The following is a 15123-nucleotide window of genomic DNA, read 5'->3' as shown; positions in this document are numbered from 1 at the left end:
TGCGCCTGCCGTTCGGCTTTGTGCCCCTCTCTGCAAACTTTGGATGTACGTGTGCACGGTGGGGTGTACCAGCCAGGTGCTGACCCACCCCTCCTCTCCCTTCACAGGGTGACAAGGGTGAGAAAGGGCAACCGGGACCCAAGGTGAGTGATTTTGTCTCTGTCACCTGTTTTTTGGACTGACTGAAATGCCAATAGTTGTCGCCCAACCCTCTGGGTGTGTGGCCGAGGAGCCTGTCCTGCCAGCAGCTGCCCTGGCCCTTCCCTGCAGCGGCAGAACCTGGGTGTATCTCCCAAGCCCACCTCCTTTTGAAACCATCTGAAATATGTATTGCAAAACTTCTTTTTTTTTCTCAGCTAATGCCTGTGTAAACACCACTCATTTGCTCTACGCTGAGCTGCTGTGTTAGAAGATGCTTTCCCAGGCCAGGCAGGCGTGTGTTTTTGATGGGCTCACAGTGGTACTGCCTCTGCCTGAGCACATCCAGTTGTGCTCCATGCTGAATCTGTTTCTCCTTCCTTTGAGCAGGGAGGAAGAGGGGAACTTGGGCCAAAAGGAGCACAAGGGACCAAAGGAGAGAAGGGGGAACCGGTAAGCAGACTAATCGGGGTGCCTGTGGGGTCAGCATCCCCCTCCCACACCTCTACCAGCTGTGTTTCCCTCTTTCCTGCCTGCCCCGTGTCCCCAAGATCAGCTGTGGCAGGCTGGTGGCCCCACTTAGCAGGGCTGCGCCTGACAAAGGGGGTCAGGAGGAACCCTGAACACTGGCGGCTGCATCACTAGCCTTGCTGGAGAAATATTTGACCCTTCTTTGCTTCTTCCCCAGGGTGATCCTGGCCCAGGAGGTGAGCCCGGACCCCGTGGTCCAACTGGTGAACCAGGCCCAGAGGTACAGTACCATGCCACTGTGTCTGAGCAGATGCTGCAGCTCTCTCCTCTCCTCCCCACTTCTCCTTGATGCTCTAAAGCCCAGGGAACCCCAGTGGATCTCTCTGCAGCGGGGCTTGCTGGAGGGGACACCAGCTGCCAGACGTGTCTGCTGGCTCCCCACGAGGCTTTCTCACCCTTCCCATGGCACACCTCTGCAAAAAACCGTGCTTTTGATGGCTCTGACGTGTAGTTCCCAAAAAGGGAACTCATGGAAAAACTGTGCCTGAGATCTCTATGCTCTTCTTACAGGGGACCCCCGGCCCACCTGGAGATCCCGGCCTGACTGTAAGCAGCACTGCTCTGCAGCCCCCGCGCTCTTTCTCCTGGGGCAACTGTGGCTTTGCCATGCGTAGCCTGAGAACAAAACGGGGCATCGGGTCCTGCTGCTACCTGGTGGAGGGGGCCTGTGGGTTCCCATGGGAGCCAAGGAAAGAGGGGAGGGGGCCAGCAGGGTGGGAGGGGAAAGGACACCCTTTCCCTTAGAGGGGAGGGATGCTGCGTAAGGGATGGAAGGCATTCACCCTGCACCCCTTTGCTGGCAGGACTGTGATGTGATGACCTACGTGCGAGAGACGTGCGGATGCTGTGGTGAGCAGACCATCACCTCTCCTTGGGGCAGGGGAATGACCACTCGAGGGGTGGTGAAAGGGGGTCACCAAAGGCTGCTTCCTTCTTCAGGAGCTCCCCTGAGGGAGCTCTGCCACATGAGCTGCCTTTTACACTGAGCCACTGGCATTGTGGGCTCTTTGCTGCTCTGTACAGTGCTGTACCCTGCAGAGGAGACACCGCGGGAAGTCCTTCCCTGCTCGTGTTGGTCCCAGCCCACCACTGAGTGCAGTGGCACTGGAGAGGCAGCGTGGCTTACCCCCCAAAATTTAGCTCTGCCGTCGCAGTGAGCTGTAATATAGAGTTGCATGGCCCAGATGATAGGCTAGAGTATTGCACAGCAAGATTGAAGAGTTTTCTTTTGATACACATTGACAGAGAGATGCATGTAAAATCCTCCCTAGCAGCACTACAAACCCTGCAGATGCTTGGTGTGGTGCTAACAGTCTCCATCTTCCAATAGATGGTCTCTTCTGCTCTGATGGCTCTTGTCCCCACCATCACTGACCTTTGTTTTTATCTCCTTCTGTCCCTTTCCCCAGACTGTGAGAAGCGCTGCGGTGCCTTGGACATCATGTTTGTCATAGACAGCTCAGAGAGTATTGGCTACACCAACTTCACCCTGGAGAAAAATTTTGTTGTCAACGTGGTCAGCCGGCTGGGCTCTATAGCCAAGGACCCCAAGTCGCAGACAGGTCTGGACTGTGTGGGGACAGAGGTGGGCACAGGGAAAAGAAAAGGGTCATGGATCCCTCCAGCTTCCACGTTTGTCTGTAGCTGCCCTGGGCTGCAATCCATCTGTCCAGCATTTTCTCAGCAGTTTCTGCTCTTCCCGCTTCCCTTCCCAGCTTTGTAGGCCAATTGGGCAGCTCTTTGCTGATATGAAAGCAGTTTTCACTGAGGATGCAAAGCCAAGTAAAGTGACACTTCATTGGCAGGTGCCCGTGTTGGGGTGGTGCAGTACAGTCATGAAGGGACCTTCGAAGCCATCAAGCTTGATGACGAGCGCATCAATTCACTGTCGAGCTTCAAGGAAGCAGTGAAGCGCCTGGAGTGGATCGCTGGAGGCACCTGGACACCGTCTGCCCTTCAGTTTGCCTACAACAAGCTCATCAAGGAAAGCAGGAGAGAGAAAGCCCAAGTGTTTGCTGTGGTGATCACGGATGGGCGCTACGACCCCCGGGATGATGACAAGAACCTAGGGGCTCTCTGTGGTAGAGATGTGGTTGTCAACACCATTGGCATTGGAGACATGTTTGATCAGCCAGAACAGAGCGAGACCCTGGTCTCCATCGCCTGCAATGAACCCCAGCGAGTCCAGAAGATGAGGCTCTTCTCAGACCTGGTGGCAGAGGAATTCATTGACAAGATGGAGGATGTGCTATGCCCAGGTCTGTACCTGTCCCTTACACAGTTCTTACTGGAACTGGAGTTTTCACACCCAGGGTTTGGGATGGGGGGCATATATGGTACATTGCAATGATTGCAGAGAACCAATGCATTGTCCCAGCAGGTTGGCCAGTAGCTCATAAGCTGGGTCATTCATTATGGACCTGTTGGAGCGAGTTTAGAGGAGAGGCAGAAAGATGGTCAGAGGGCTGGAGTGCCTCCCGTACAAGGACAGGCTGAGAGAGTTTGGGTTGTTCAGCCTGGAGAAGAGAAGGCTCCGGGGAGACCTTACAGCACCTTCCAGTGCTGAAAGGGGGCTACAGGAGAGATGGGGAGGGACTCTTGATCAGGGGGTGTAGCAATAGGATGAGGGGTAACGGTTTGAAGCAGAAAGAGGGTAGATTTAGATTAGATATTAGGAAGAAATTTTTTACAGTGAGGGTGGTGAGGCAGTGGCCTGGGTTGCCCAGAGAAGCTGTGGATGCCCCATCCCTGGAGGGGTTCAAGGCCAGGCTGGATGAGGCTTTGAGCAACCTGGGCTAGTGGGAGGTGTCCTTGCCCACGGCAGGAGGGTTGGCTTTTAAGGTCCCTTCCAACCCAAACCAGTCTATGATTTTAGGATTCTATAGTTCATGGCAGGAGCTGACCTTTATGTAGCCCTGGATAAACAGTCCTTCCTCAGATACAGGCCAGCCTTTTGGGGGAGCCCTTTGCAGTCCTTTCCCCTTGTAAGAGACCTTGCCCTGCCACACTGACTGTGCAAGCCATGAAGGGGGATGGCAGCACATCACTCAATTTTCCTTGTTTCTTTTACTTCCAGATCCACAGATTGTCTGCCCGGAGCTGCCCTGTCAGACAGGTAAACATTACAAGTAGCTGCACGCCATCTGCACCAAGTGGTAGGTGCAGGGCACAGTGCCCAAGTCTCAGGAGTAGGAGGGGGACGTGCAACCCTGTTCATTCCCTTTGGATGGCAGGAGTCTGAGAAATAGTGATACTTTACATGGGGCGAGGCTCCAGGGTTTCATCTCCTGCTCTTTTCCTCTCTCTCTGGGTTCTCTGCGCAGGTAGGTACGAGTGCCCCATGTTCGTGCACCAGCATGGCTCAGCCCTGGTATTTTCTCCCTGTCCCAATCCCTAGGAGCCACCAGGTTTTGACCTCCCAACTCGGCAATTAATTTGTCACTTGTTCCATGTCTCTATTGTACGTCAAATCAAAACCCCCTTGCTAAACTCTCCCACCCCCATGAAATTGAAATGCAGAGCCCATCCTGCAGCACTGGGCAGGATGCTCATGGGAGTGATGAGGGCAGAGTGGGGAGTAGGGACCATTTGGAAAATGACACCATAGTGGACCCAAGGCTTTGGCTTCTCTAACGCTGGCTGTACATGATTAGCAATTAACTCAGGGTGCCGGATTAAAGGAAAAAGGCTGTAAGGATCCTCTGGTATAAAGGAGACAGCTGCTGCTTGCTGCAGGTAGCTTTACTTGATCCCATTTTGCTTGTTAAGGGGCAGATCTGCAACCTGAACTCCTAGAGACCCTGTCTGTCTGGGTATCTGTGCCTGTTCAAATACAACAGATGCACTGTTTGCTGATATACACAAAGTTTATATGGGACAAAGTTTTGACAGTTCTTGCAATATTTGTCTCTACTCTTGCCGTGAATATGCTTTTGTGAAAGTCCCCAGCCTCGACTCAGTATTGTACAGAATCTCAACTTTAATTTTCTAAGAAGTCCCTTCATTTCCGTACAAAGCAAAGGAAAACTGGTCCAAGGATGCTCAGAAATCTGAAGACAGAAAAGACATCACTATCCCCATCTAAAATCTCTCTGTAGTATTTTGAGTACTTGCACCTGGCCATGCTGTGATGCTGAGCTATCGACACGGGCTCCTCTGCAGGTGTCCTCTGAGGAGCTTTGTCCTGCGGATCCGTACGTGAGGAGGTGAATTTCCCATGCCATGCTGGTGATTGCTCAGGTGTCTTCAAAGGTTTTGGTCTTTGCAGCCTCCCCGTTTCTAAGGAACACTGCAGGAGAGAGACTGACCCAAGCAGTGGCACGCTCTTGTTCTCCTAGGCTTGGGCCATCAAAGCCTTCCAAAACATGGTGAAGTTGGTGGTCCTTTCCCTGTAGTGCACTTGGGTGTTTCTGCTCCTGGCACAAGGTGAGAACAGTTCACTGGTACCTGACAGTCCTGGGGACCAGACGAAAAATGGCTTGAGGAGGCATCTGACGGGGTTCTCTCTTGGGTGAATCCCTCAAGCCATGCCACAGGTGGTCCAGGCCAAGTGTGGGCCCTACACCTGCACCCCAGAGGACTTGGGAGGTGGAGTGACGTGGCTGGGTAGGTGTGGGCCTACTGTGAAAGTGCCAGTACCCCCATCTCAGCATGGGCAAAAGTTGTCCTGGTGTGCAAGGATCTGTTCTAGGCCTGGTACATCTGGTTTTAAGTGATACCCAGGAATTCAGTGGCCTTTGGGCAAGGTGCCTTCTGTTCGCCACATTGGATGGTCTGTGATGCGTTGCTTTCATCATCTAGAAGGATTTGCAATGATCACATTTCTGTAGTGGTGAGGGAACATGTTGGATGGGATGTGACATAAGGCACCTGAGAGAGCCTGGGGCTTGTCTGCCCAGTGCTCAGCTTCCTCTGGATCTCCAAGAACATCTCAAGAGTTGGTGCCAAGTCAAGTGCAAACTCTTTGGAGGGAGGTGGCACCCTTCGCGGGGTGTGTGAGTGAGCTTTGTGCACATCCAACGCGTGTGTCCAGCTGTAGGACATGTCAGGGAGGTAGCTACACCCAGCCCTGTTCTTGGCCCCGTGGCTGTCAGAGTTGCAGTCCTGGCTCTTTAAGGAGCAAATCAATTGCTCATGCTGGGTACCCCAGCTCCAGCCTGAGTATTGTCAGCAGAGCACAGAGAGGGACAGGTATTACGTACACCCCGGCTTCCTCCCTGCTGCCTTGTAGAGCCAGGCACGTCGCCACTTGGGGTTCACATCTGCAGATGCTGCCTCAGTGCTTTGCCTAAGGAAACACAGGTTTTCCTGTTTCCAGGGCAGACCCTGTCTCCCTGTTACCTCCCATCGATTACTGTGGTGCTAACAGGATGCTGGAGCGTTAAACGTGTTAAATGCTTAGCGAATCCGAACTGACTTGCTTTGATAGAAACTGCATGACGCTCTGTGAGGCTCTGTCTAACCCACGCAAAAGGCTTTGCTTTGGAGCTTTGGGTTTTTATTCAAATTTAAGCTCAGCACAGCCAGATAGAGATGGAGGTTCTCGGGGTCCTGACTAGCCCAAACACTGCACAGGAACATTGCACGTCACAGGGCAGTGGCTCCAGCCAAAGCACAGCAGACTGAATGCCAGGCAGGAGTTCACATAATGCTGTCCCTTAGATGTCTTTATGTCTGCACAGCATGTGTATGGTTTGCGTGTAACAGAGTTTGAAGCTGCATGATGGCTAAATCCCATACGCAGAAAGAAGCTGGACCTTGTGTCCCTCTTCCTGAGCGCTGCTCTTTCTCCATCATGCCCATGCTGGATGAGTAGGAAGGAACCAGGCAGCTAAGGGTTCATGTAATTTTTTGAAGTTTCTTGGTCAATGTGTGACTGATTTCAGTACAAATCCCACAGTTCCTCAGACACAAACATGGCAGAAAGATTTAAAATCTGGCTTTGGTCTTTACTTCTCTGTCCTCATTAGCTCTGTTCTTCTCTGGTACAGTGTACATAGGAAAGCCAGGTAGCTTTCAGAGACACAGCCATTGCTAGAAAGCCCTGAAAATATTCTTTTGACGCTCACTTGCAGATGACAGGAACCCTGGGAACGTAAACCCACTTATTTTCCGCCCCATGGAAGAGGGAGTCAACATAGATTTCCCCAGCACCATACATTCGATCGCCCAGTTCCTAAACTCCACGCGGGAAACCCAGGACCCCAGCATGTACACCCAGCTGGTGGCCACTTTGGCCTTTACCGCCGAAAAAGCCAAGTTTGCCACTGGAAATGAGCGGCAAGAGTGGATGGACTTGTTCATTGACACCTTCAAAATGGTGCACACCGAGATTGTGGGGGACCCAGAAACCGTGCTAGGGCTTTGCTGACAGCTCTGTTAGAGATCGCGTGAAGAAGGTGGAGGCAGAGGTTCAGTGGAGGTGGCAATCATCTTTCCTTGTGTGCCTGTTTGGCAGAGGGGACAGGTACATTGGTAGATGCTTTTCCTTTAGGAGAAATACAGGCAGCGAAATGGCTTGGTTGTGCTCGGTCAGGGACAGGACACAGGAGCAGTCCTCTCCGGCTTGGCTGGCTGATGAGCATGGCAGCTTACTCCAGCAGTGTCCAGAGATGCTCTTGCTTTGCCCGCTGCTTTTCTGCAGAGGAGCTTCACTGCCTCGGTCTTTGAGCCAGCCACGCTGCTCCCCTCCCATACTCCCACGCTGCTCCAGCAGGCTGGCGTGCCCCAGCCCCCAGCCACACGCCAGCACCATGCTCCCCCAAGGAGGCTGCTGGCACAAGTGTGGCTGAGGGCCAGAGCAAGCCCCTCGTTTGCAGAGAGCCTTACGTTGTGCTTTTCCCACGCCTTCCTACGTATGCATTTGCTAACTGCTTCTGAAGCATCTTCTCCATCCTTGTGCTGGGTCACCATGAGGGCTCTCTTTGGGTCCTGCAAACTATTTGTGCGGCAAGACTGGCAAAGCAAGGTGCAACTCCTCCCGCCGCAGTGAGTATCTCTGTGCAACCATTCCATGGACAGTTGTGGATATTGAGGGGAAAGAGCAAAGAATATGGGAGAGGGCACAAACCTGGCTTTCCATCAAGAGCACAAAAACCTGGGGAGTGCTTCTCTCAGAAGCTGTATGAGCTCCCTCTGGCCTTTTTCTCTGCTTGTACATTTGTGTTTCTTCTGTCTTGATTAGCAACATGTACCTGTTCATACCCAAGAGGTAGAGGTTATGTAGGACCAGGCTGTCCAAAGCAAAAATCCATGACTGCACAGTCAAACCTCTGTGACACGTTACGTGAGCTATTTAAAAGCAAGTATTTAAACCTGATGTAGTATAGTCCATCCAACACATACCCCAGTGCTACTTTGGTTCAGAGAGACTACAGACTAGTAGTACACTTGCGCTGCTGGTACGTGCGTTGAGGAGTGATATTTCCCTAAGTTCAGCTGCCCCTGGTTTTCACAAAGTCAGGCAGGTGATTGCCATTCCTGCCTCCGAAATAACTACCATCCTCTCCAGCCTTAAGAAGAGAAAATGGCATTTCACGTGCAGATGCAAGAGTTAGAAGTGTTTACTGCCAGCAAGTGAGTTTTGCAGCCTCTCTAACTGACATGGTATTATTGCAATAAAGTATACTGAGCAAATGTCATATTTCATGGGCAGAAGGGTGATGTATGGTCTTCAAAAATGCAGTTGGGCATTTCCAAGTGTGTAAAGTGAAGCCAGTTGCTATACTGTAGGCAAGCTCAGGCATGGGAATTGGAACAAGGAACCTTGAACTTCTTACAGTGTTTTCAGCGTCTGGGGCTTGCCAGTCTAGGCTTGAAGCCATCCAGCGACAGGCTGCAGACGTGTTGCACAAAAACGTTCTTTCTCCCAAGTTTTCAGCACTTTTTGCTCCAAGTCTATAGGGACAGGGAGCTCAGAGGACTCTGCTGATTGTGTATAATGGAAGGAAAAGACTTCAGAGAGTTTTACAAGGTGTGCTCAGAGTTTTAGGTGAAGGTAAAAGGATAAGGATCTGCCTGTGTCTCAGTCCATATGCCAAATTCTAGTCATAATCCACATATTCCAGATAGTCTGTGCAAAGCCAGGCTCCCTGCTCTGTTTTGATTGTTACCCCAAAATTAGCATGTGACTTAGACTGCTGGGAGGCAAGTAAGAGGACTGAACTCGGAGTAGTTCAGCTGCTCCAGCCATGATGCTAGAGGAAAGGCCCCAAAGAAATACTCATTTGAAGAGAACATTGCAGGGCTGGGACATCTCGCTGAACAAGACTTCAGCAAAGGGTGTTCAGACCTCATCGCACAGAGGCTGTTTATTTCATTTCCTTTGGAAATATTTCCTGGCAAAGCAGTGCAACATTGGAAACAAACTTTTTCAGCTCTCGAAAACCTTCAGCTCATTATGGAGGAAAAAAAAAAGCGGGGGGAGAGAAAATATCTCTTTGCTTGAGCACTATTTGTGTTGGCCTGTGTTAGTCACAGGCAAGTGGGTGTAGTGGTGTTTTGCCCATATAATCCTGGCTAATCCCTCTGATAACACCAGACAGATTTAATCACAGCAGCAATTCCTCCAGCGAAGCTCTTGGGCAAAGGAAGAACACACATCAGGGGTTGGAGAAAGGACAGTTCACACCTCCCCAAAGACACGGGAGGGGTTGTGAAAGGGGAAAACCCCAGAAAGGACTGGGAGGTCAGTCCCCATCATCTCCACTGTCAACACTGTGAAACAATGGAGGAAATACAAGTTACCTGGGTTTTAGAAGAAGCAGGAAAATGATGTGAATGGGTGGGGTTACTCTGCACATGCACGTAGCTAGATGGGTTGCAGGAAAATCAATGGTATTTCTGCTTTTTGTGCTATCTCTGTTAGACGTTCTCAGCTGTGTCCTAGCACATGGTGTGCAGTATGATGAGCTATGGGCATCTGTGCCTTGCTGTAAGCCGCATGAGAAGGATCAGTGCGCCAATTAAAAGCACGATGTGAAGGTTTTAGTTGACCTAATTCATGGCAGATGCCTCCAAGAACTTATCTCCCAGTTAAGGCTAAGTAAGAACCTTGTTCCTTACTGCAGGAAAGGGTGCTCAGGTCCTCGGCCTTCCAGAAACGGGAACAAGCTGCAACCAAAGCATGACACTGAACAGGACAAACCCAAGCTTTGCTGTGCTGCCTCTCATTTATTACGTTCCTCATATGTAAAGGCATCACAGAGCTCAAAAGCAGCCCTCTCCAACCGTGAGGGCTGAAGCAGCAAGCAGAGTGTCCCTGGGGAGCGCTCCTGCAGGAGGGGCTGCCTGCAGAGCCAGATGTGTGTACAGTCTCAATAAAGCTCCATGGAGTGATGCTACTCATAGCCATAGTCTGCTTAACTAGGAGCAATTCAAGCTTGCTTTAGGTCATGTGGGAGGCAGGTGAATCTTGCTTGTTTCAAGAAACATGACTACGTGCAGACAAGCGTCAGGGGAGACAGACTGGTAACACTTCTCCAACACGATATGCAACCTTCACTCCCACCCGCGTGCTTCCACCTGCTTTTGCAGATCCCGACATAGATTTTGGATGTGTGGTTGCAAGGGACATGCCTTCCTTCCTTTCTCCCTCCACAACTGCTCAGAGCAGGTGAGGACCAGGAGTGCAGGTGCTGCCAAGGCAAAGTATCCTTGTGGCAGCAGCGCCTGTGCACCAGGAACCGCAGCATCAATGTACCTTTAGACATCACTTCTCAAGGAAGGTTGGGCAGAGGTGAGTACGTTCCTTTATTGCTTTAAAGGAGTGTAGTAGCGCAGATGAATTTGGAAATGTGATATTCAAAAAGCTAACGGGGGAAAATGCATCGCTTGGAGATCGGTTTCTGCTGCAGTCAGAACTGGCATTGCAGGAGCTGTCATTCTCAGTAAGACAATGTACTGTAATCACCATTCAAGGCATGCCGTCGTTGTAGATATGTTTTACACTGTGGGCTAAGGAGAAACACAAGTCTACAAGGTCAGGGAACATGATGCAGAAACAACCACAGCCTTTTGCTATGTCCAGTGAGTTAGGTTAAACCATAAGTACCAGCAGAAGTTCCTGCATCAGGTTTGACTGGTTTATCATGGGTGGAAGTAGTGCCAAATAGCCTGCGAGCTCAATGATATGCACCATCAGAGTTTCTGCTACACTGTCTTGAGCTGTTGGATTCATGTTGGACACTGTCTTGAGAGTGCATGTATCTACTTTGCTTAAAATATAACTTCACCGTTTGCCAAATGTTGACTGTACTCATATGCTAGACAGTGATCCATTGGTTGCTCAGCTCGTACAAGGAGTGACACTGATTCAGCACCCCACCAGGCATGCAGCACTGAGGAAGCACTTTGTCAAGTTGGGTTTTCTCATGGTAGAGAAATTCAACCTAATGTGATACTCCTATCCCAATATCCCAAAAGTTACTCCTGGTTGCCAGAAATGGATACTCAAGCTGGGGCTGCTCTAGAATCTCCTTTTCCTTGCCAGTCATGCAACACAATGCGACATCGGTGCCAGGACTTTACCCTTTCGAGATTCAGTCTTAGAGCTGCAGAATCACTTGGCAGTGATATGGCCATTGCCCCACTGCCAGCTCAGGGGGTGGCCAGCTGCAGCAGGTACATCACAAATCAATACAGCTGTTGGAATTGTATTCCTGACTAGTGCTTTCAGCAGAGAAGCAAACTCAGAAAATTCAACAGGGCAGAAATTGAAGTGTTTCTCGGAGAAGCAGTGCACGCAGAGGAACACCACGTGCAATACACGTAACTAGCAAAGGAACGAGATAATGGTCCCTAACTAACAGCTGACTCAGAAGATAGCTATTTTCTTCTTTTTTTTCTGAGTTCATTTGCTGTACATATTCATGTGCCCTCCCCCCCTTTGTGGACAGATGCTGTTCTCAGTGCCTGAAGAACAATGTCCCGCTGTGTTTCACTCAAATATTGGTCTGTTGCATATGACAAAAGCTACTTTACTGTGAACAGGCACACTGAGAAGGATAGTCTTTTTTTCCAACCTTGTGACCCTACGTTTATAAGCTCTTCAAGAATTAGCGATTGCTGATTAAACTAATCTGAGTGAAAGGTATGCAAACAGGTTTCCTCCTACAAATCTGTGTGTGAAGAATACCTCTGAAAGTAAACCACTCTCTAGAAGTAACCAAGAGGTTTGCAGACACTGCCTACCATTAACCTCTGGATATTCCTCTTACAGATAAGAGCTGGGAACTGCTGTAAGAAGGTGGATGCAATTTTGGGACTGCCATGCACAGACCTGTTTAATTTCATGGAGGTCTGTCATGGCCCCCAGAATTAACATTCATTAAGACACAGTTCCCAGGAGCTGAGGGCATCAGAAGCCAAGCTCCTACATCACCAGCTGCAAAGACGGGCTTTGGCAGCATAGTGAGGCTGGTCCTTCTTTGGATAAAGATGTATGGAGGACCAAACTGCCCAAGGCAAGCCCCAGCCTTATCCTGTAGGCTTTATTATGCTCCCAACTCTTGTCATCTTCTTTCTCCTGCAGAGCTTGCGGTGGCCCAGTGCACACAGCGCCCTGTTGACGTTGTCTTCTTGCTCGATGGCTCTGAAAGGATCGGGGAGCAGAACTTCCACAGGGCCCACCGCTTCGTGGAGGAGGTGGCTCGACAGCTCACTCTAGCCAGGAGCAACAGTGACAATATGAATGCCCGGATTGCACTGCTGCAGTACGGCAGCGAGAGGGACCAGAACGTGGTCTTCCCACTGACCTACAACCTGACGGAAATCTCCAATGCCCTGGCGCAGATCAAGTACTTGGACTCATCCTCCAACATCGGCTCAGCCATTATACACGCCGTCAACAACATTGTGCTCAGCCCAGGAGATGGGCAGCGACTTGCCCGGCGCAATGCTGAGCTCTCCTTTGTCTTCATCACTGACGGCATCACAGGAAGCAAGAACCTAGAGGAGGCCATCAACTCCATGAAGAAGCAAGATGTCATGCCCACAGTAGTGGCTCTTGGGAGTGACGTAGACATGGATAGCTTGGTCTTGGAGACCGGGCAGCCATCTTCCGGGAGAAGGACTATGACAGCCTCTCCCAGCCCAGCTTCTTCGACAGGTTCATTAGGTGGATATGTTAAATGAAGGGAGTGTACATGTCCTTCTCTCACCAGTATACACACCCCTGATAGTACCTGTTTCATTTCCTCCCCCTCTGTATGGTTGCTAGCAACTCTGAGCTGGCCCAGAGCAGCTGCCCTCTGGGTCCTCCTTTCTAACCCAAAATCCAGAGCTCTTTTTTTGATTTTCATGAGCAAAAGTCATGTATCTTACATTTATGGTGCTAATTAAAACCAAGATCAAAGCAGGATACAGAGCCATACAACATACTTCTGTAAAGCTTTACGCTTACTAAGCCATGCCTTGTGTATGTACTGTAATCCTAGGAGGGTTTGTCAGGGAAGGGAGAAACCTTCCCAGTGTAGTAGGACAAATTATCATCTCTAGTTCTCAAAAACTCTCAATATCCCTCAGTGTCCTGGGAGGAGCTTCATGGTTGTAACATCCCCATTCTTTACAAATCCTTTTCCATATTATCTCATCTTTTTTGTTCTCTTTCTACTTCTATCCTGAGAGAACTGAGCGAGTTTATGACACATCACATGCTGCTTGAAATGGTCAGCCACTTGCTTTCCTTTTGCATGGCCCTTGGTGGCTTGCTCCTCTTTCCTGGGAGCGATTGGATGGTAAGAGGTTTTGCTGCCTTCTACAGTTGCCTGAAGATGCTCTTTTTGGAGCTTTATCAATCCTAAATTTCACCGATTGTACTTAAGATCTTAATTTTCCTGTGGGCCATATCTCCCTTGCTTCCTTCTGCCATTCTGACCTTCATCAGAACCTGTTCATTTATTATTGCACCCAAAACCATGGGTGAGAGGGGCAGCATGCCTCTCAGCATCTCACAAAATAGTGGGCAGCCGACGGAGCTGCCTCCCTGTCACCCCAATGTGGTTCCCACCGGTATCTGCTGAGCAATGCCCAGATTTGAACTTGAATTGTGCTGCAAAAAATAAACAAATAAACCCTTTTCACCCTGTCCTGAAAAAGCCTCTCTATTCTGTAGTTTGTCTCTTTTTTAAAAATTATTTTTAACGAGCAGCTCATTCTCCTGGTGCTAAGCTGATACGTCCAGAGAAGTTTGTATCCCGCCTCTCCTCACAAATGCTGGAGCACAAGACCAGGGGTCCCCGCAGCACGGGGGTCATGGGTGCTGCTGACCACCTGAAGGACCACAGGACACTGACAGCCCCTCCAGCTCTCCCCACTGTCTCCAGCAGTCCCCACGCAGACCTATTCCTCTGCCCCCTCACCCCACACCCCCGCAATTCCCATCCACACCATGATCTCTCAGCACGACAAAGACTTTGCTCCTCACCTGCTTCATGTTCCTCACCTGCTCATGGGCGAGGAGAGCTCGGGTGCCCCTCTTTGAGGGGACTGGGCCTTTCCCCACAATCAAGGTGGCATTGCACCTAAGTTGGGCTTTACCCGTGCTTTCTTCAGCCCCTCTTGCATCCAACACTTGTGTGTCTCAAGCCAGGACAACGGGGCAGGAGAACCCTCTGAGGACCGGGGCATTTCTCCAAGGTGGTGGAGGTGGGATGGGGAGGAGAGGCTGGGCAGGGTGCGGGTTGTGCATAGGGCTCCCCAGGCACAGGGTGCAGAGGGGGGGCAGGGAAGGGGTCCCGGCATGGGCACAAGCCAGGGCAGGCACGGCAGTGGGAGCTGCAGCCACATGTGCTGCATTCTCACCGCTATGTTTTCCCTCCTTCAGAAAGGAGAACTGTAGGGGAGCCTTGAGGATCGCAGCACAAAACACGACCTCATCCAGAGACGAGCTGCAGGAGTGAAATCCCACTGCCCCAGCACACACAGGTGCACAGCCAGCAGTGAAAAAAGGGGAAACAAGGCTGCGCTAGCAGCAAATCTGGGTGAGTCAGGCTGCGCTAGCTATTTTGGAGATCCCTTCTGCCACAGTGAGCGGCTCATGTTTAAGCCACTGGGTCCAGTGGGCAGTCACACTGGCTGACAGCAAAGCCCTCTTGATAACGGGGCTGGGAAGGCTCCTCTTGAGCCATGATGATGGGGCAAACCAAAAATAAAACAGTGGCAAAAGCATCCCTGTGTTAAAATTGGTGTGGTGAAAGCACTGCCAAGCTTTTCACCTTTCCTAGCAAGCATGACACTGTCCCATGGCTATTGCTCAGGGACTTCAGAAAGAGAGTTCACCACTTTTTCCTTTTGGTTATTACCCCGGCCTGGAGGATGGCAACGCATATAGTGCAGAAAGGAGGAAGTTACAGTGTTCCCTGACCAGCCTGGGGAATTCCCTGGGCAGATGGGAAAGCTCACACAAAATTTAAGGACTTCTACAGGCGGTGGGATCCACGTTAACAGCTAGCATCA

At 50.7% G+C, this 15123-nt stretch overlaps 1 protein-coding gene across 1 annotated transcript in view; it reads left to right on the top strand.

Moving 5' to 3' along the window:
- Positions 1-13159, top strand: part of COL6A2 (collagen, type VI, alpha 2) — a 23610-nt gene extending 10451 nt beyond the window's left edge. The window contains 10 exon segments of the mRNA XM_010088179.1: positions 108-143; positions 529-591; positions 827-889; positions 1180-1215; positions 1473-1518; positions 2079-2231; positions 2475-2927; positions 3746-3784; positions 12200-12694; positions 12697-13159. Coding sequence (XP_010086481.1) covers positions 108-143; positions 529-591; positions 827-889; positions 1180-1215; positions 1473-1518; positions 2079-2231; positions 2475-2927; positions 3746-3784; positions 12200-12694; positions 12697-12797 — 1485 coding nt within the window. The 3' untranslated portion in view covers positions 12798-13159.
- The last annotated feature ends 1964 nt before the right edge of the window (positions 13160-15123 follow it).

The sequence above is a fragment of the Pterocles gutturalis genome, unplaced genomic scaffold, assembly GCF_000699245.1.
Source record: "Pterocles gutturalis isolate BGI_N339 unplaced genomic scaffold, ASM69924v1 scaffold1892, whole genome shotgun sequence".
Classification (NCBI taxonomy): Eukaryota; Metazoa; Chordata; class Aves; order Pterocliformes; family Pteroclidae; genus Pterocles; species Pterocles gutturalis.
The sequence above is the reverse complement of the archived record's forward strand: the minus strand, read 5'-3'. Positions and strand labels throughout refer to the sequence as shown.